This window comes from Bombus pyrosoma, linkage group LG10, assembly GCF_014825855.1.
Source record: "Bombus pyrosoma isolate SC7728 linkage group LG10, ASM1482585v1, whole genome shotgun sequence".
Taxonomy (NCBI): Eukaryota; Metazoa; Arthropoda; class Insecta; order Hymenoptera; family Apidae; genus Bombus; species Bombus pyrosoma.
The window spans coordinates 5,490,355-5,511,163 of NC_057779.1; the positions used below are offsets into that span (position 1 = coordinate 5,490,355).

The window sequence follows — 20,809 nt, forward strand, 5'->3', positions numbered from 1 at the left end:
TCATCAGAGATTCCTCCGCCAGATGAGGCCGCCCATTGAATTCCACTGCTACGAAATACTATCTCGCTGGTGGTGCCAGTGTCAATATGCCCGATATCAAACGCGCCACCCGGTACATAATCTCTCCTCTTCGGTTAGTTAGCGGGTCTCGAGGATTCGGGCCGTGAGTATCCTTGCTGGATAGAGTATCCCTCGGGAAGTTTTCGTCCAATCGGCTGGCTGGTCAGCCAGTTCAAATGGTGGGGGTAGAAGGACGACCATTGGTCAGTCGAGGGGCGGCTTGGTATTGAGCGACTCGCTCCGGGGGTTGAAAAAACCGCCCCGAACTGACCTCAAACGTCCTACCCTCGTCTCGTCTGGAAAGCCTGCCTAATGTTGTCCCCCCGCTCTAGCTTCTCCCCACGGGGTTTTACAGCCGCCCCGTTCTCCCCTTTCGCACCCCTTTCCGCTTCATCGGTTACGTTCATGCCTCTCGTGGCATGGTGGACGTCGTTATGCTATTTCAGATCGCTCGCAAACGAAACATTCTTTCATCTAGTTTGATACAACTGTATGTAAATTAAATTTTTGAAATTTCTTCGAGTATAATAAGCGTAATTGGTATGGTGATCGTTTTGTCATATAGATGATTTGTCGCACATTGTGACACAGACAATGTTAAAAAATTTGCAGAGAATTAAGGAAATGAAAAAAGGTAGTAGTGTGTGTCATACCTCTTACTTTATGCGAAGGTATATCAAGTCATATGTGTGTAGGTGTATGTATCTGCACCAGATACTTATACACATAATACCTCATGATGAATATTTCCCAAGTTACAACAGAAGACAAAATTGCTGAGTCTCACGAGTTAATTAAAATGTAAAATATTTTGTCATTCTTTTATAATATGTGTTAAAACAGTTTAAAACTTTGTGGGACAGAACGACTACACGAATTTTCCATAATTAATAAACTAAAAAGAAGATGAGAAGAACAGTATTTCGTAACGAGAGCGCAAAGTAGCTGTTCTCGCGTCGAACTTCGACAAACTTTCGCTTAAAACGGCCCGGCTAGGCTCCAGGAGTCCACTCCAGAGTTTGTCGGAGGATGGTAGTAACAAGGTACGTTTCAATGATGGTATTTTTTAAGCATACCTATACCTAGAACACCTCTATCTTCCACGGAAAATACAACGCGGTCTAACTCGAGCTGCCAGCGCTAAAGTATATTCAGCCGGTCTAAGTCCAAAGGCTATTTGCATAGGCGATATTATATCTTCGCCTGAAACTCCTTGCCCACCCACCGATCTCCTTTCCCTCTCTGTCTGTCTCTCTCTCTCTCTCTCTCTCTCTCTTCCTTACTTGCTTTTCTCTCACTCGTTTCATCCTCTGTCTATACGTCGCGTACATCCCGACGTCTCTTTCTCTTTCGTCTCCCGGCCAACCCCTTTACCAACCTCCCACCCCAGGCGTAGCAGAACGTCTTGAGATCCCCGGAATTGGATTAGTAGTGGTTCACCCAAGTAAGACTTGGACTATACTCAATTTGAACTAAGATCGCGCCGCTCCGGAATGGGCAAATTGCTAAATCAGTTTTACGTGATCACCTATTCAGAAAGTTATTCGCGATCGAATGCAGATATTCCGTGGAAAGGCGGACCGGCCACCGGGCGAAGGATTTAACGAGAAAGGATACGGAGATAGGTAGGGGAAGCAAGGACCAAGGACCGATTGCCGTCGATTGATAGGGATTTTCGGCCACTTAGGATTACGAGACCCGTAGGATCGGAAGGATCCTTCACCCGTTCGTGCAACCATCAAGTTATTTCATTCGTCTTTCGGGGACGAAGTCTTAACGGCATTATGTAATTGATCCTGACTGGGGGATGAAGAAATTGGAGACGTTTTTAGGAATGTGGAATGGTTTGTTCTCGATCGAGATTTGATCGATACAAGGGTGAACGTCTGTCTCAGAAGCTAAAGTGGTCAACTCCGCGTTTTATCTTTACATCTACTGTTTATACTCCGAACTTACGTCTTTTTGACATCATTGAAATCGTAATAGTTTAATTTCGTGATAAGTGATAGATATTAAAATTTTCGATCAAAAACAGGAACAAGAAAAAATTTTACAACCCTTCTTTGTGTGCGGAAACCATAGTGATATGTAGTTGCAATGTTAATTGCTTGGTAATTAAAGTATTTCTTTAACTAAATTATAACAAATGAAAAGAAACTAAACTTGGTCGCGCTTTTTATGTGGCTCTCGATTCTGTAGATCAGATAAAAGGATCCCTTGTTTGTGGAGCTCGAATCGAACGGTCCGCTTCGTCTCCTTCTCTTTAAGACGTCTCAAACAAAGATTTTGCAAACATTAGCGATTCGATTAAGCCGCCGTCTTGGGCGATCGCCTTTAAAGTCGCGTGGAAGTTTCCTAGTGAAATCGTTACTTAAGTTTCTCGCATTATACACTTTCACCACCTTCGAAAAAGTTCATAGCGAAGTTCATAACATAGCCTCTCGCGGCCAGAAATACGAAACCAATGTAATGTAACGGAAGAATTAAAGTTAAACGACTGGAACTTAACGCAAACGTTTTTTGCAATGTTGTCGATGATTTTTAGTCTTCGTTAATCACATGTTTGGACAGTATTTTTATATGATTGTTAACTATTACCCCTTTCCAACTATAGTCATGATAAAGTACTCCCTTTTATCTACAGAATTACACAAAAATCGTAAAATCAAGAAAAGTAGATTTATAGAACATTTTCCATTTTCAAATGGTCTTCAAATGGAATTAAGTTGATGGAAGTGTCTTCAAAAATGAGGAACTCTTAAGAGCTTATTGCAGGTAAGTACATACTCGTTAAGAGGGGTAAAATGCATTTGGTCGATATAGAACTTACATAAAATCATATTTTTTTTAGTATTATAATATACTAAGACATAATAGATTTTATAAACACCAATTCCAGGTACCTCATAACGCAATATTTACCTAACATAAACAGTAATCTATCGGGATAAACAAAACTTTCGAGTTCAAAATTCAATAAAATTTTTCACTACATAATATACATCGTATTATCTTCAACGAAAATCGTCCAATAATGTCATATTAAATTATAGCTACAGTAAACCACGACACTTAAAAATTAATATTGAAAATTCAATAAAGAACAAAATTTTTCACTACACTATACATCGTATTATTTGCGAGAAAACCCCAGAAATATCAAACAAGTGGATATCAGTTGATGTCAAAACACGCGATAGATTTCAAATTAAATTCGCGAAGAGTTAATCAAACGGCAAAGACAAAAAGCGAAAGGGGATGAGATCGTTCAGCGGGGGTGGAAAAGGAAGGCGAAGGACGAGCAGTATCCGTTGAAAAATCCAGCGTAAAATGGCCGGTCGTAGGTCGAGGAAAGCATAAAGAATTCCAGGGTCCCGATCTAACGCAGTTAATTTGGCGAATGGGGCTGTCCCTCCACCTTGAACATGGCCACTGCCGTCGCATATACGGGACTCCTCTACATACATATAACGCGTGCCTCTGCCTATACACACGAACACAGAAAAAGACGCGTGCACACGAGTATACCGGGTGATCCTGGTGGAGTCTAATAAAAAGCATCCCCGTGAGCCGTGGGATGGTTGGGTCAGAAGTCCATTCGGAAAATGGAGGGACTCGGTCGTCCAACTAAATCTACCCGATAACGTGCACGTATTGTCCAAGTAGGACTACGTTCAAAAATCATTCACATTCTTACGGATGCGAATTAAGAAACGAAACGAGGCGTAAAAAATTCATCGAAATGTAGTTGATACAGAGACGTTGAAAAAAGTTCGGTAGGTTGGTTGAGCAATTTTAAAAAATTTTTTCTTGAAAGGTGGAACGAGACGAAACCTATCCGGTCTGTTAGGAAGACGTATGGGATACGGCTAGTCCTGGCCAGGGTTCGACTCGACTTCCGACTTTCCCTGCAGAAAACATTGAGTCTGTGGGGTGGCCGCCTCATCCCTACCCGCCGGGATCGCAAAAGACGCTATAAATTCTGGCCATCCTATCCCCCCTCCGACAAACCCCCCTTGTAGACTTCCGAGGATAGTGGCCAAAAGTAAGAAGAGTAGCTATATCGATGGTCTCTCCCTTGGAAGTCGCAGTTCTTCGGTACACAAAGTGCTGCTGCGATGCTTTCGTTCTTGTCGAGACGATGGTTCCAGCGCAAACTGGACTGATTCATCGTACAGGGATGATTGACAGAATGAACGAATCAACGTCTTGTTTTTTGAGATACTTTTAAGAGAATCGTAGGATTCGAATGTAGTATCATATGTGGCATGAATTCTTATAAAATTGTTTAAATGTAAGGAATTGGATATTAAAAGACTTAAATAGAATTTTGTAGTATACAATTTTCTGCTTTCAAAGTAATTTAATAACATTTGGAAATAAAATTAAAAGATTTAAATCTAAGTTTCCTGATTAAGATTTTTTAATAATTAATATTGTTACGAAATAATTCGATAGGACAACAAAAGGTAGATAACAATATTTGATAATACAGCACAAAGTAAAATATTTCATGGACTAATCCAATATTAATTGAATGGAATACTACGATTTACCATAAACTAGCGATTCACAAAACGAATTCGAAGGAAAGTAAAGAATAACGGGTGCAACGAAAAACCATGAACAAACCCATCTTACTAGCGCTTCCGGACAGGAAATCTGCTTCGGCCACGGACCGTCGACCAATCGAATCTCACAGGGAATTTAACACCCTTCTGAATGGACGGAAAAAAGCCGAAATTTCCAATTTTATCGAATCACCGGTCGTCTGTCCCTTAAACAAATATTACCGCGGCTGCTGACTGATCGATAGGAAATTGGAATGAAATTTATTATGGTTTCGATTCTATTATGCGGTGGCCACGTTCGCTACGGCTTCACTTTTAAAAGAGGAGCAATCGATTTTATCGATATTCGAATCCGATAGACGTAACACATCACGTAATTACATAATCCACCTTTACCGTTCGATTAATTTCTATATGAAAACATTTATGTAACGTCGATGGTTTTTAAACGATTGTGCAACCTCTTTGCTTTCAATTTGAGGAGAAATTACGTCGGTATTTCGTAATACACACGATCAAAATTATATTCGATTAATCTCTCAAAACCGACTGTGTTTACGTAATGGAAAAACGGTCGAAAAGCTAGTTAATTTTTCAATATCCTCTGCGTCAGGCCATACTTGCTACTATTTTACAAAAGGAATCTTCTGAGATGAAAACTATAACAATCCCTCTTTATATCGCACATACAAAGTTACAAGTTTCTGTAGGTAATATATTTGAACAAATACAAAAACAGAACAAATTTATTTCACAGCTCAATAACGTAGTATATAGTAGAACAAGTAGTTTAATGATTATTTGATTGTTGAAAGTCATCATTAAATCGTTTGTTAAAAAGAATTTGCCAATAGTTTATATAACATCGTGTAGAAATCAGCCAAGTATCCATACTTATAACCGATACTGCACCTTGAGATGTATCGAGGTATACTCATCGAATGCTTCCAGAATTTAAGTTTCGTTTTATGTTTCGAAAAGAACCAGCCTCGAACTACGGGGTTCGTTATAGTCAGCCATCACGAGAGAATCGAAGGAAAAGAGCATCTCGGGCTACAGAAAGCACGAAGAAGAGAATGCATCGAACGAAGAAGAATATCCATCGGTGCAGGCACAGCATCTGCGTAAACGACCTTATCGGAAAGACATAAACGCCTGAAATCCAGGCCGTAAATTAGGATCGATAGAATGCCGGACTCTTCTTCCGTGTCCTTCTTTTCGTTCTCTCTTCCTCCCAATCCTCGTTCTAATATTTTTACCGTGTCCCCAGATTCAGGATTCTTAACGGTGATAAACTTAGTCCACTATCCTGTGACGACTTACTTCCTGCCACCCTCTGTTTTGTCGCTGCACAGCAGAAAATTAGATACAAGTATTGTTCGAGGGGAACACCACGGTTGTCACGGAAGATAAGAACTTTACGATTGCTCACGAGAAAAATGAACTTCATTAAACGATTAACTCAGGAAATTTATTTAGATTTTTTGGTGGACTTGGCTTTATGTGGAATGTAATAGATTTCGGGTTGAAGATAACAGAATATTAAGTACGAGGTTGTATATTACAATGAAAGGAAAGTAATTGATTTATATATTGTAAGTAACAATTGTTAATAATTCGTTGAAATTGAAGTTGAACAAAAAAATGTTCGTAATTGACCAAAAATGTTTTATACGTTTTAAGAATTTTAAAAAAATCAATTAATTCTTTGTCAGGTTAGAGTCTATTAGGGTGAAGAATTATTATAAAGAAACGATTCTTCGCGAAAAAATACATCTGAGATATAGAATAAAGATTTTACCTACATATGAGATTTCGTTTCTAAGAAAACTTGTTCTGCTTGATACAAGTGTACTAACTGTATACTTCGATTTGACTAATTGATACCCACAAACTAATCCTATAACTTGAACAACGTAATAATTTCCAAATAAAACTAACCCCGATACAACGCTTATCAACAGGCTACGGATATTTATGCAATTTTTTATTTTTATTCTCGTAGCTAAAAAAATAGAATTTAAATATTATAATACTCTACTTTAGGTATTTTACATATTCTTGCGCGTTATATGCATTCTGTAAATTTTTACACCCTTAAATTTCCCAAAAATGCATGAACATCAGAACATCTACCTATCACACAATTTCCCAGAAGAAGAATCCTGGCAATTCTCCGTGACGCAATTGTTATCACAAAATCTGAGATTCTTCTAAGTTTCCTCAAACTTCTCCGACTGTTTAGAAACTGGCGAACAGTCACATACCCTCGTAGCCTCGTCACGTGACCATTACAGGAGTCAAGAATTTTTACGAGAGCCTAGGATAAGGGGAAAGGGATGACGATCCTTCTGTCGATCCTGGTGCTAGTGCCAGCAAAGAAGAGAGCCAGCTTGATGGCGGGATGTTCGACGGCTCGGAGGGGAAGGGGGTGATGGCGGTGGAGAGTCTATGCCGTAACAAGGGTGGCACGATTTCAAGAATGCGGAGCACGTTCTCAACCAATGCCGGCAGCCAGGCAGTAAAACAAATACGCCCTCGCTATATACGGGGTGTCCCGACAATACCGCGTACGTCTGCACGACGTACACGTTGCATCGACGAAAATCCCATGCCGTAGGAGGAGGTCCTCGTTACCGATACGAATAGAGGTAATGCAGCGTGTACGCAGTGAAACCTTTTCATGACCTCCTCCGGGACACGCGTCTTCACAAACGAAAAACAAATTAACTCGAGAGAGGAAGACGATGCAGGCACGAAAGAGTATTTCCACGAATTCTTGCGAAGTTCTCTTCCTCTTTGACTTCCGCCTTTCTGGAATAGTATTCGTATAAGTTTTAACTTTGTTTTTTCTAGCAGATCACTAATGTGTTCCTTTATTGATAGATAAATTAACCCATTCTCTGCCAGGCAAATTTTATTAGTTGCATACACACAGTATTAAAACGGTATTTACAGTAATTCGAAAATGAGAAAGGACTACGAGATAACTCGTAGCTGGTGTCACTGAATAAAATTCCTGTCCCGACTCCGCAAACTACGAGATATCTCGTAGTCGGCAGTCTTGGTACATACGCTTACTACGAGATATCTCGTAGTTGGCAGTGAGTGGGTTAAAGCATTTTAAATGTGTTGTGATTTGATATACGTAGATATTAAGTTGTATGGATACTATCTTCCTGTTTAGGGTAGTAAATTTCAAATTTGGGACGCTAGTGATATTTTTGTCGATCGCTTGCTTAATAAATTAATATTGGAAATCTGATTAATCTAATAATTATCCATGAGGAAAGAGTACACAAAATACTTGAAATAGAAGATGTCTGATCAACATAGATGATATTACTCATCGATGATGAACAGATTTTGACAATGTTTCATGTTCTAAAAACATGTATCAAATTGAAAGTGTATGACCATCTAAAGTTTCGTATGACCGTGACTCGAATACTATTATTTTACGTTGCATTATATTTTATATTTTACAATTTTGATACTGAAGCCGTTTTTACAGTCCCTGTCCTTTTACCCTTCGGAAGATGATATAATAAAAATTCCTACAACATAAATTAACAAACCTTTTAACTTTTTAATTTTTTCCATAGCATACATATATCTTTTCGTTTAGGAAAATCAGAAGGATCATAATCAGCATCAGGTCGCGTATCGACGTTACCGGTGCGATTACGTATCGATGTGAGTACCTCTGGCTTGGAATCCGGAATAAAGCAGTCAATTACGAGTGTAGGCTCCCTTTTCAAGTATTCACCACGAGGAGCACACGAAATCCCCGGTAGAAACTGAACGCGAAACGGCCGATAAAAGCGCACAATGACTGGTACGAGCACAGAAACGCAAATGTCCTCTTTCAGCGACGGAGACGTCCTCTTTGGAGGGCAACGAATGATGGACAGGTGAAAGAAGTGGCCAATGTGGGTTGGTTTCGGCGTCTCATGTGACACACACGTCACCGTCCTTTGTTTTTTTTCACTTTTGATCGAGTGCTCCGGCTCTTTTGTCCGCTCGCTTCTCGAACCCCCGTTTCTTCTCTCTTTTTTTTTTTCAAGCCAGTTCGTTTAATACCGGCGAGAATTTTCTTTGGGACAACCCGAGGAAATTGAGCCAGACAACCTAGAGAATCCAAGAAAAAGAGTTCTACGACGATAATAGGAAGTGTGTGTTAAGAGTGGCCAATATAGAACCTCTGTACGTTAAAACGTTACCCGCTGCTGATAAAAATCAATTATTGCCTCAATTCGCCAATTAACCAAACAATTTTCCTATTGTGTGTATCTTCTGATTAAATTATTATATCGAATCTATTTTGTTTCTGTAATTGTTAGGTTCAGATTCTGCGAATCTCTGAAATACTGAATTTTCATTAAATCGAAGAATATTTTCACATCTTAACCATGTTCTCGAGATATGGGACTACTGTATAAAGACTCTAAATCCTTATGTACATAATCAAGGTATTTTCGGTACTCAACGAGTATTATACGTGTAAATAAGCCTATACCTTTAATATTTAAAACTATTTGTATAAATTTTAGCATAAAAATTTCCAAAGATTTCGCAATAAATGTTTTTAAGAAAAGAATACGAAATTATTAAATGAAATACAGGAATAAATATAGAAATTGTAACGATCAAAATCAGAAAAAATTAATTAAAGAATCATCGTCTATGCTAATTAAATCTTACATAACGAAACTTCTAATATAATTCAATTAAAAATCAAAGCAACCTGTCCCTACTCGCGAATCATGAACCTGCAGTCCACTATTCTGTATCTCTCCTGATCTCTGATCTTTGTTCGCGGTCAAATAACACGTAAACGACTTGCTCCCGTTTTTTGAAAGGGTCTGCAGACGATGGACCAGTTTTCCACCTGATCTGGATCACGATCCATTTTTGTTCGTCAATAGCGTCTCATCCCTTCCAGCGGAACCTGTTTGCTCGCGTGGCGAGAGGTCCTGTCCTCTCCAACAATCTCGCGGATCCTGTTGGGAAACTGGTCCATCAGGAAGGCGATGCTGCCGCCTCTCCTTAACAATGGCCACTGTCCACTGTCTATTGTTGACGAAGGTAAACCGCAAAATGAACCCAGTTAGCCTTTGACTCTTATTGTGAAATCGTTTCGGTCAATTTCCGCTGACAGAAAACTGGTCCACTAGAAAGGGGATGCTGCCGCATCCCTTTGTATTTAATGGTCAGTATCTAGTTAAGAGCAATAAACTCGAATTATAAAACGTAGAGCCGGTTAGCCTTTGCCTCTCATATTGAGATAGGATCATCTAAGGCACTCCCCTTTTTTAGGGTTAAGAATAGTGTCCCGTTTGTGGATAAATAATTGAGGAGATATGTGAGAAAGGGGCCCATAAGAGAAGATGATAAATCGAGTAAATTAATTAGCTAAATTTGAATTATTAATTATAATTTCTCTTAGAGAACTTTATTATCTATCTATACGTATGTTTAGCTACGCGCCATTTTTCAAAAAGTTTCTAAACTATTAAGAGAAATGGTTAATATGTATAAACGTAAGTATTGTATAATGATGTGTTAAATGAATTATTTCTTATCAGAAATTGGATATTGGAATTGAAGTATTCTTGTAATATAGTGTTGGCTCCAATTTTGGTTTGTGTTTAGAGAATATTTCTTTATGTGAATACAGAAAATTATAGCATGTCAGGAATTTGTGAAATGACATACACATAGATCGTAGATTTAAAAATATTTCGCTGTATGTATTTGAAAGTTTTCCCGCCAAAGAAATTTTACCTTCCGATTCTTCAATCCTTTAATCTGCCCCCTAGTAGATTCCATAATAAACTGTGAGAAAGAGCTTCGAAACTGTAGAACTCTACTCTGACAACACAAGATAAATGGTTCAAACCGCTCGGATCACGCTTGACAGAATAGCCCTGACTTTAAATGGAACTAGCAACGAGGTTCTTACTCTGTTTCGATACTCGGTCTGTGATTCAGACATTTCAGAATAGCATCTGTTGCAGATAACACAGATTCCTTTCGTGGGATGTATGATAAAAAATAAAAGACACGAAATTTAACAAAAATTCAAGAGTATATTTAAGGATGAGGGTAATTAGTAATTGCTGAAAAAAAGAAAGTAATTTACATAAAGCAAAATCACGTTAAGATTCTGCAAAAAAAATCCAATAAAACGTTTGTTGTTTCGCTTGTCTCCAAGCAACACTATACCGCATATCAGGCGCATACGAAGTGTTGCGACGTACCAAAAGTGTTATGGATTACTAATGCGGAAGTGAAAAAAGTAACACGTTGTCTGTTTCGTTTTGAGATGTACGCAACCAATCCACAACGAGTGTGCAATAATAATTTATCCGAACAACAACAAGTTAAACTACAGAAGATCAAAGAGCTGACGAGAATTCTAAAGGTCGACTGACGCAAAAATTTGAAGATTATTTGACAATTGTATAACACATACTTCTTGTTCCGCAGGATACAGACAAAAATCTGACGGTTTGCGAAGAAATATTGGCAACTTATATAAGGAAACGACTAAGGGTATGTGCAAAATCATTTCGCCCTTCCTTTAATATGAATCATTTATTCTTTTTCACTGATGAACATCTTGGTATTTGTGCAAATATATACGATACATAACTTTGAGAATAAAATCGAATAAATGTTGAATGAACTTACGTTTTACATATTTGATGAATAACGAAAGTTGTAGGTGTTTTATCTCAGTCTTAGGTTTGCAGTACTTAATATAGATATAATTAAAATTCAAGTGTAGCCTATTGTTTATTCAGTGCAAAAAGTTAGATGTGAGATAGTAGGAAAGCCTGTGAATAATATTTATAAAATTATAGAAATCTCCTGGACGATTTTCTATCCTTTCTATTTTTTCTTAATTTACTATCCCTTGTACCAGCCACCGTGGCTACGATATCCATAACCGTATCCACTATATCCTCCATATCCATGTCCACCGTATCCACCGTATCCACTGTATCCACCGTATCCACCGTATCCACTATATCCGTGACTATAATATAGAGGCCAGCTTGGATACCATCCAAAACCATACCTAAAATTGTATTTTGTGAAAATCTGCACATACGAATGCCTTACTATCCTCAGAATCAAAATGTTTCAAATATTCTTGTATAATAATCTAACGAAAAATTCTCATACACTCTAAATATTATATATAGATTGTACATTAGATTAATTCAATAAATAATTGTGCAACTCTTTTTTCAAAATCAGTCTGTACCAGTCATCGATGTTTCCTTGTAAATATTTCTTTGAATTCTATTCATATACTAAAATCTGTACAATTTTCTGAAAATAAAATAGGAGGAAGCAATTAAATAGCTTCATAGCCTATGACTAAGAGCCAAATTAAAACATAAAACTCTATAATAGCACAGGAAATTTGTTACCACAACGCAAAATATTTGACTTCCTCTTACAAAATCCGCAAGAATATCTGAAGTAAGCGGCTATTTTTTCCGCAAAACCTTCCTAGATTCGTCGCAATTTCTTACGGCAATCTACCTACCAGGGCCAGTAACTATATCCTATGTAACTCCACGGATTCCAACCGTAACTTCTTTTTGCCACTTTTTTATCCTCAGTTGCATCCTGAGAATTCGGTTCCGCCTGATTGTCAGCGATTATTTTTTCTGACACGTCACTATCGCCCTTTACTTTTTCAAGTTTGTTGATTGGGGGCACAGTGGCTGTTCCCAAGGTGAAAATGGTCAAGAATACCAATAACTAAAACGATGATCAAGATTCGTTCGTACAAATGGACTAATATTAATATTAATATTAGTCAAATTTTACAAGTCACAAATCACAGGTTGTTAATAGACTAGGAATTTGTTGTATTTACGAAAAATTTAAAAAGACGTGGGTACACGAGTATAATAATCAATAAATGAAACAAATCTCTGCGGAAGTTCCATCTTTTTAGTTATATTCGTAAAAACACGAACTTGCATAAATCTCTATAGTCTAGTAGTATTACTGATTTCTTGTGCACAACAGTAACAAGTTTGATAATGAACTAAATGAAATTTTATGAGTGAGCTGTATTAATTTCAAGTCGTCTGATTATTTTCTTGAACTTAAAATTGTAAAATTGTACAAGAGAAAATTAATAACTTATAATTTGTAACTTGTACCAATTCACTGATATCGTTAGATGGTGAATTACTGTGCGAAAGAGTTCTATTATCACTAAAACACTAATTTCATACTGGAATTAATCAAGGAACATTGTTTGCTAATTCAATAGACTAAATTCGTGAATATTGGAAACTTTGTCGATTATTCTTACCAGAAGATTCATGTTAAACTTGATTCAGAATACGACTGTGTGATCCAAAGAGTGGGCAGTTCTTTTATACCTGATACAGTTCAGAAATTATTTGCCGTGTTATATATACCTACTGAATTCTCGATCCACAACTATTTTCTAATGCCTAAATTAGTCTCTGTTACATTTTCCATCTATGGATAATCGCATCTCATAACTAGTTACATACATTGATCATGAATTCATCTGGAACGAACGAAAGCACAAATTCTTTAATGGAAAAGCGAGCATGTAATCAAAATCTGGTTTTATTGTTTTGGTCATTGATTAACTCAATTTGATCTAGTATTTTATGGCAAGTATACGTTTCCTTGAAGCAAGTTTTTATATACAGGGTGTGTGATTTTTATCTATTATTGGAAATATCTAGAAAGAAGAGTGGTTAACTGCGATGAAATCGGCTTATCATCATCTACGTATTTATTCATATTCATTGATCGCTTATGACGTTAAACGTTTCTATCGTTAAACGTTTCTTCGACTAATTTTGGAAGTTCTTGAAATATTTAAGGAATGTTTCGTTTCGAACTTGTTGAAGATGAATTCTCTTTTCACAATTTGTTAAAGAGTAGACGTTTAATACTTTTGTTGGAATAATTTCGCTTACTATATGATAATTCGAAAATTAATCGGAGAGCAGAAAATACTTCGAATGTCAGCAAGAATATTTTCAATTTCTCATAGAATATCTAATTCGTTATAATCACCAATTAACTAATTTCTTTAATCTATTCGATGAACTCCAGTTTTAACAATCAATGTCTTCCCCTCATAGACATTATCAATGAATCAAATTAAAAATGATAATCAAATAGTACCCAACACTACTCTCCTATTCCATAGCAAATTCTACTTCCGCCGTCTGTATTCAACTACCATAATCACAATCTCTGTTCTCTAAAACAGCACGAAGTCTCTTTTTCGAAGTTGAAAGTAGCAGCTCGATCTAACATATAATAATCAAGCGCAATAACATCTAAACAATCACCACATGAATATCGCGTGTGTGCTGACAATTTCACGGCAATTTCGCCGATTGTAAAACACCATACGCAACGCGTCCGAGTAATCCGACCACCCATAATGTTTGCAATCCGGCATTGTTCGCGAAAAAAAATCGAGTTAATGAGGTGAACGAAGCTGGGAACGTTCTCAAAAGATGCGTGTAATTCCGCGGAGTTTCGCGTGTCGTGCAATTAGCCAGACAAGGTAATTAAGTAATTAGCTAGACACAGTGTTCGATCGAAACGTACTCGAAGCGAGTCGACTACCATTCGAGGAGTCCACCGACAGGAACTCGCGTTTATTATATAAAAACCTGAACCTTCTCCCTATTCCTTGTCGCGTTGAAAACTTGTGTCGTTAATATTTTTCTCCTCTTGTCGTAATTGTCCCCTTAAGGAGGTTTTGTCACACCAGTCCAGGAAATCGAACCAGCGACACCGTTTGCCGCTGGACTTTCTCTGGGTGGAGAACAGGTGACATAATCGACATACTTATGAAAGTATAGCTGGTAAATATCTAAACTCGGCTCATTGTCCGGTGACATAATCGGTATCGTTGGTAATAAGATCATTGCTCTAACTGATCGTGTGTAATGTGTAAAGGTTCGTTTACTTCTTACGTAATCAAATAAAATAGTAATCTGATTACTCTGAGACGGACATTATCGCGTGTAAGTAAATAAGATTGTTTAAATGAAAAGGAAATGTTGCAACTGCGAAAATATATCAAAGAGGTGTTGAAACACAAAATGCACGTGTAGCATAAAAATACTTCTTGCATTTATGGAAAAGATCCGGAGGTATAGAAAATACGCATGCAAGTAAAAATGTTAAAAATATCAAAAATAAGTAAAATAAATTTCTATTTATCTATTTTATTTGTCTATTCATATAATGCAACATAAAGGTAATACGCTATTTCATTTTAAGAAAATGATGGTAAAAAAATTTATCACTCAGGAATGGCTTCAAGATCAATTGCATTCAAACTAATTAATCTTCGTTAAATTCACTCTAATCTATTTCAATGCTTGTAACCTGTATTCGTATATGTCATAGAAATGTGCGTTAAATAATATGTACTCGTTACACGCACGTACTAACTGTAAGATTCGACTTATCAGACTTCTATTTCTGTTCATGTTAGTAATTAGATGTATAATTATCGTAGATGAGACTAGCATATTTTTCCGATAGTGACCGTAAATTATTACGATCAAAAGTGATATAGTAATCTATTTCATCGTTCAATTTCTCAACCATCAATTAATTTAACCGATTTCTTTTTGAAAAAATCAGTCTCGTACGTAGAAACAGTTTTATTTTCACTTGTTCTGCAGTATCGCTCGATTAACTTGATCCGTATCGATATCCTTAATGAATTAACTTCCTACGTTGTGCAACAATAGCACAATTTTGTGGTAGTATAATCGTCAAGGCAGAAAGTTTCAAAAGAAATTGACTTTTATCATTTTAATCGTTCAACCAAAATATTTAAGTAATCGTTCAACGGTTTTGTACAGCTAGGTAGAAATTCTTTAAAAAATGCCTCGTATAGAGCCGCACTGAAATTAGTTACGGTAGAAATTCTTCCAGAAGTATTTGAATAATAATGTATATTCCTCTCGTTCGAAAATATAAAGCGCAATATACCGAATGTGTTTATTGGGTCTAATGAGTTCCAGTTTTCTGAATAATTTCGCAAAATTGTAGCAAAATTGTAACATTAATAGATATCGACATAGATATAATAGATATAACTATAAAATTATATCCTTCTTTCAAAATTCCAAATTTCGTATTTCTTCCTCCGATATTTTCCAAAAATTTCTATTAGCAACGGAAATATTCTAAATTTTCTAACACATGTATTGCGTATATTCTTTCTCAATAAAAGGATTAAACTAAAAAGCAGGAAGTCAAACTAATATGTCCTTTATCATCTGCATCCTATTATTATCATATACATATTCTTCAATGCAATCCATTAATAAACTTATAAATCCCTTCTTCTAGTAACTAAATACGAGTAGAACAAATTTTTTTCAAACTGAATCCAATTACGATTAAAAATCGTATCTTTGTTTATTAAAAAACATCTACTCTGAATCGTTGGCTCGTGTAATTAGATTCCATGGCTACACGTGGAATTAAAAACAGCGCATGACCACGTCGAACGTATTGTACGCGTCTTAGCGAACTGTTGTCGTTCGATTCTTTGCAATATCGCGACGTTCTTTTCCCGCGTTATAACGTGCCGCTTCAGTTGTCGCAAATCAACGAGCGGCTCTGTGCAATTGAGGTGAAACTCGACATTTCTTTCCGATGTTATGCAAAAATCCATCCCCGCCAGCTAAAGTTTCGTTTAACGACGCTCGAGCGCGACACTGATCGCACAGTGCTCGTGGAATCTCGAGGCACAAAAGTACACTTCGTGCCACTTTGTAAAACTTTCTCACACGATGAAACATATCTCTCTATTCTTCACATTTTTCGTCAAAATTTGGCCGTGAATTGCTTCCATATTTAATTGTGAATCGCTTCAATATTCAATCAAATCAAAAATAAGTTTAACCGAAAAAATTGATATTTTCTCGCAAATTAATCTAATATTTAACACAAAATTGTGTCGATAGTTTAACAAAAATTGAAAGAACAGTTCGTTGTTAGAAGTATTGTATGAAGGTTATATCATGTGGCAATCAACGATACAAAGAAGACGCCACTGAAGATAACACGATGGTCGATATCTCGTCATCACCCGGTGCATAAAGTGTAATTTCCGAGCAGAAAGTGTTCAAGCCTACTATAATGAAGCTTAGGAAATTCCATCTCCTATGCTACGTGTGCGTACTGTACACTTTCGTTCAGTCTAAGAAAACAAATTGGGAAAACCAGTCTACACCATATCCCTCTTTAGGCTCGCAAGAACCAACAGAACTTTTAAACGCAAATAATCCGCGAGACAAACGAGCATTAGGTCTGATTCTCTCGGGCTTGGCGCAGGTTTTTGGCTACACGGTAAGCCCTGTGCAAATAGCCTCGTTGCCCAATCCTAATTCCGAATCAGACGAGGCAAGAGCTACTAATAACACTCAAACAAACTCTACTCAATCGACTACATTAGCTCCAAGACAGCGAGAAACGATCAAATTCACGGGTGTGGTGAATTTTAGTAACGGAACAGGTGTATTAACTCAGTTGCAACAATATGAGAATATTTTTCATGGTAATTCGTCTTCTACAACCTCCAAACCGCCTTCAACTTCATCAACGATGCCACCACAGATTGATCCAAGGAAACAGACTCCTACTCAACCACTACCACCTCCTCTCTTGGTAAAGATCCCCCTACCAGTCATATCGGAGCCTTCCTTACCGACCGTACCTCAACCACCTCTTCCTGAGATTCCTTCTCAATTCATTAATCTATCCTACCCTGAACCGTACATCAGTTCAATTCGCAATGAACAAGGAATGGTGTACAGAAAGAACGTGAGCACTGAAAAAGTGACAATAGAAAATCAGCCAATTTATAATGCAAAGGATATTCAATCGCCACCTCCTGCAATGTTAGTTCAACCGCCAATGATACATGATCTTTCAACTACATCTCCTTCTTATAATGAAGATCCAAGATGGAAACAAGAGTATGAAGAAAGACTTGCAGAATTGGAGCGTAAGCAGGAAGAGCATGCGAAGAGATTGAGGGAACAAGAATGGTACAGAAGTCGTCAGAAGGATGATAATTATAGTGGTGAGGAAGATGGTGATTCAAGGAAGCAAATAGATCACGGAAATCAAGATTCTGCGTGTGAAGGAAACCAAGAGGAAAGCGATAAAGGAAAACCGTTGAGAGAAGAAGAAGATCAGTCGAGAGAGAGATATGAGAGTGAAGAAAGGATTCGTGAATATCCCACGAATCAAAGACAACCTGCAGAAAGTGAAGAAGAAGAGTATTATAGGAACGATGATGTTTATAAAGAAGACACGCCTCAAACTAGTGAAAATTATACTAGTATACAGTATAGTGAACCACTACCTTTGAGCGAAGATGATGAGGAACGACGACCTGAAGATCTTCGTAACAGTTATGGGGAACCTCTGTACAATCGTGAACTAATTGATGATGGATTTGTGAATTTTTTTGGAAGACTCAAGCAGCCATTGAGCAATATTTATAGCTCGTCTGTGCCTGCTGAATTGGAGGAAGAGGTCTCGAGAGAGGAGGAAGATTCGCGTGGTAATCAGAAAGATGAAAATGAAAGTGATGAAAGGAGCAGAGAAGAAGATGTTCCAGCAAGAAACAAGTATGAAGAATATACTCTGGAGGAAGATACAGATAACAGGAAGAAAGATGGAAAAGGATCTAACGAAGATAATTCTGAGTTACCAATGAAAATTTCCAATAATCAATCGAATGGCGAAAATCGATCTTTTCCCCCCGAAGAACGGGATGTGACAGATGAATTGGATTTCAGTAAATTTATGCCACTAATCGTTCCCGTTCGGTACCTGAATGCTCCTGAAGAATTAAGAAAGACGAAATTGAAGTCATCGGCAAATGAAAAATCAGAGAAAGATAATACTTTAAGAGCAGAAGCTTCAAAAAAAGTCTCGTCTAAAGAGCCAAAGCGATCAAAGAAGGAAAATTTGAAACCGGTAGTAGGTGTTGCAGAAAGAAAAACACCGAAGAATCTCCATGAGGGTGAACAAAAGGAAGTGCAAATGTGGCCACCGCCATTCGACTTTATTTTCGATAGTACAATACATACTAACACTGTTCCAAGAAATTCGAACGATAATGACAATATTAAGGTATCGAATAGTCAAGAAAATCGTAGAAAATTTGAATCTTCCAATAAAATGAGGAAAGAAAGACATCGAGAAGAGAAAAGTCAAGTAATACTTGATAATTCAAATCAAAGACCGTATGACTATTCTGAAAATATTTATGACCAAGGTTTCAAAAAGGAACTCGAATTTAGAACAGTTCCTGAGAAACGACTGACGATGAATAGGCCTATAAATACTGTGAGTTCAAATAGAACACGTTTTGAAACGAAAACCGTAAAATCTAATCAAAATGATAATGATAGAAAAGAAATACCAGATTTTTTAAAGCGTTATAAGTATATTACAAATAATAATTATAGATTCACAGAACGGCCAAATATCGAAATAAAAAATTTTCCAGAGCTGCAGGACCCGAGTTCATTAAATTCTAAGAAATTTGAATCCTCGAAACGCAGTATTGAAAGAAATCAACCATCTTCAAAAAATAAAAAGCAGATGAATGTTAAAAATCGTATAATACAAAATACTCCAGTTTCTCGACAGAAGTTTGAATCAACGATGTTTCACGAACCTAGAGAAAATTATAATTTGTTCAATTTTGGTGAACGTGTTTATGATTTCAATTATGGCAGGGGAAACGACAAATTGTCCGGAGTTTTTGACGGGAATAAAAAAATTGGAAACGTAGAAATAATTGGCTTGACCACGCCGCAACAGGACGTGTATCGCTATGACGAAAGTTTAACGAAATTCACCAGTGAACCGGAAAGCAGAAGCGAGAAAGTCGAAGATTACGCGAATGGTGCTACCACTATAAAAATAGTAGCACAAGAACGCATTAATCCGAATGAACCAATTAGTTATGTCGATTATTCTCGTATTTTATAACTTGTTATTATTTTCAAGCTAATTGTGCATTATGATCCATTTTCAATATTTCGTTTTTTTAGTAATTTAACACGTCGAATTTAAAAATATTTTAAGTATAGTAATTAAAGGAATTTAAAAGAATTTTTAAAATAGTTATCAATGTTTTGTTATATGACTCATTTGAAATACTTTTTCACTATTTTCAACATTTCTTACATTATAATATAATGAAATCAATCATATTTCATGCTTTGTGCTAAATAATTGGAAAATTTAATAGGAAAATTGTAAAATGATCCTTTCATCACGTATATATAGTAATTATAATTTAATATATTTACTAAAAATTAACCTACAAATACATATATGTATTTTGTGTATTACACATAATATATAATATTCAAAATAATTTGTCTAACTGAAAATCTCAAGTGCATATTTAAAAGTATTTAGAACCCGAAAAAAATATTGATTTTTTAAACTACTCGTATATATGTACGAGTTAAAATTTATATATATATACATATACATACACATAAATAATTAATACATCAAAAGATATTATACGATTTGCTATAGAAATTGCTATAGAAAATGTTAAATACTCAGTTTCGAAATAAAGTGTTGCAAGATGAAAAAAAATATTAATTTTTTGGTAATTTGAAAACAATATTATTTCCTTAACCTCTTTTCTACCGTCTTTGTATAACATAATAATTGAGATGAACGTATAGCAATTACAAAAATATTCTATAATATCGCATGTATGTTACAGGACAAGCGACAAGAAATGCAAAGACGCAGTGAATTGGAACACAAAATGACGGAAATTCTCGAAAATTTGAAAACGCGGCTGCTGGTCGAGTAATTCTTGTCAAGATGTATACTTATACGTTTTCTGATTTATTTTTGTCATAACTAATGAGTTTATTGCATGAATATATTATTGAGATTAAGTACCTAAATTATTAATACTGAATTACCAAATTAGCAACGTGCTATAAGAAATACATAATACGTATAAAGATAAATCACTTACCAACTTTTTCTTTCTTGAATCTATCCCTTATTGTCCTCCTGTGTTGTAATTCATATCTAGAATGACTAGAATTTATTCACAT

At 36.4% G+C, this 20,809-nt stretch overlaps 3 protein-coding genes across 3 annotated transcripts; 2 read left to right on the forward strand and 1 right to left on the reverse strand.

Moving 5' to 3' along the window:
* Positions 1 to 10,849: 10,849 nt before the first annotated feature.
* On the forward strand, positions 10,850 to 20,735 carry LOC122571409. Its single transcript, XM_043735096.1, has 3 exons — positions 10,850 to 11,058; positions 11,124 to 11,189; positions 20,464 to 20,735. Exons 1-3 carry the CDS (start codon positions 10,960 to 10,962, stop codon positions 20,554 to 20,556), a joined length of 258 nt encoding a protein of 85 aa, XP_043591031.1. The 5' UTR covers positions 10,850 to 10,959; the 3' UTR covers positions 20,557 to 20,735.
* Positions 11,244 to 13,155, reverse strand: LOC122571408 (cold and drought-regulated protein CORA-like). Its single transcript, XM_043735094.1, has 3 exons — positions 12,979 to 13,155; positions 12,196 to 12,413; positions 11,244 to 11,718 (listed from the first exon to the last, which is right to left on the reverse strand). Exons 1-3 carry the CDS (start codon positions 12,988 to 12,990, stop codon positions 11,547 to 11,549), a joined length of 402 nt encoding a protein of 133 aa, XP_043591029.1. The 5' UTR covers positions 12,991 to 13,155; the 3' UTR covers positions 11,244 to 11,546.
* LOC122571404 (golgin subfamily A member 6-like protein 22) lies at positions 16,446 to 19,986 on the forward strand. The gene has a single exon (XM_043735090.1). It carries the CDS (start codon positions 16,833 to 16,835, stop codon positions 19,704 to 19,706), a length of 2,874 nt encoding a protein of 957 aa, XP_043591025.1. The 5' UTR covers positions 16,446 to 16,832; the 3' UTR covers positions 19,707 to 19,986.
* Positions 20,736 to 20,809: the final 74 nt, after the last annotated feature.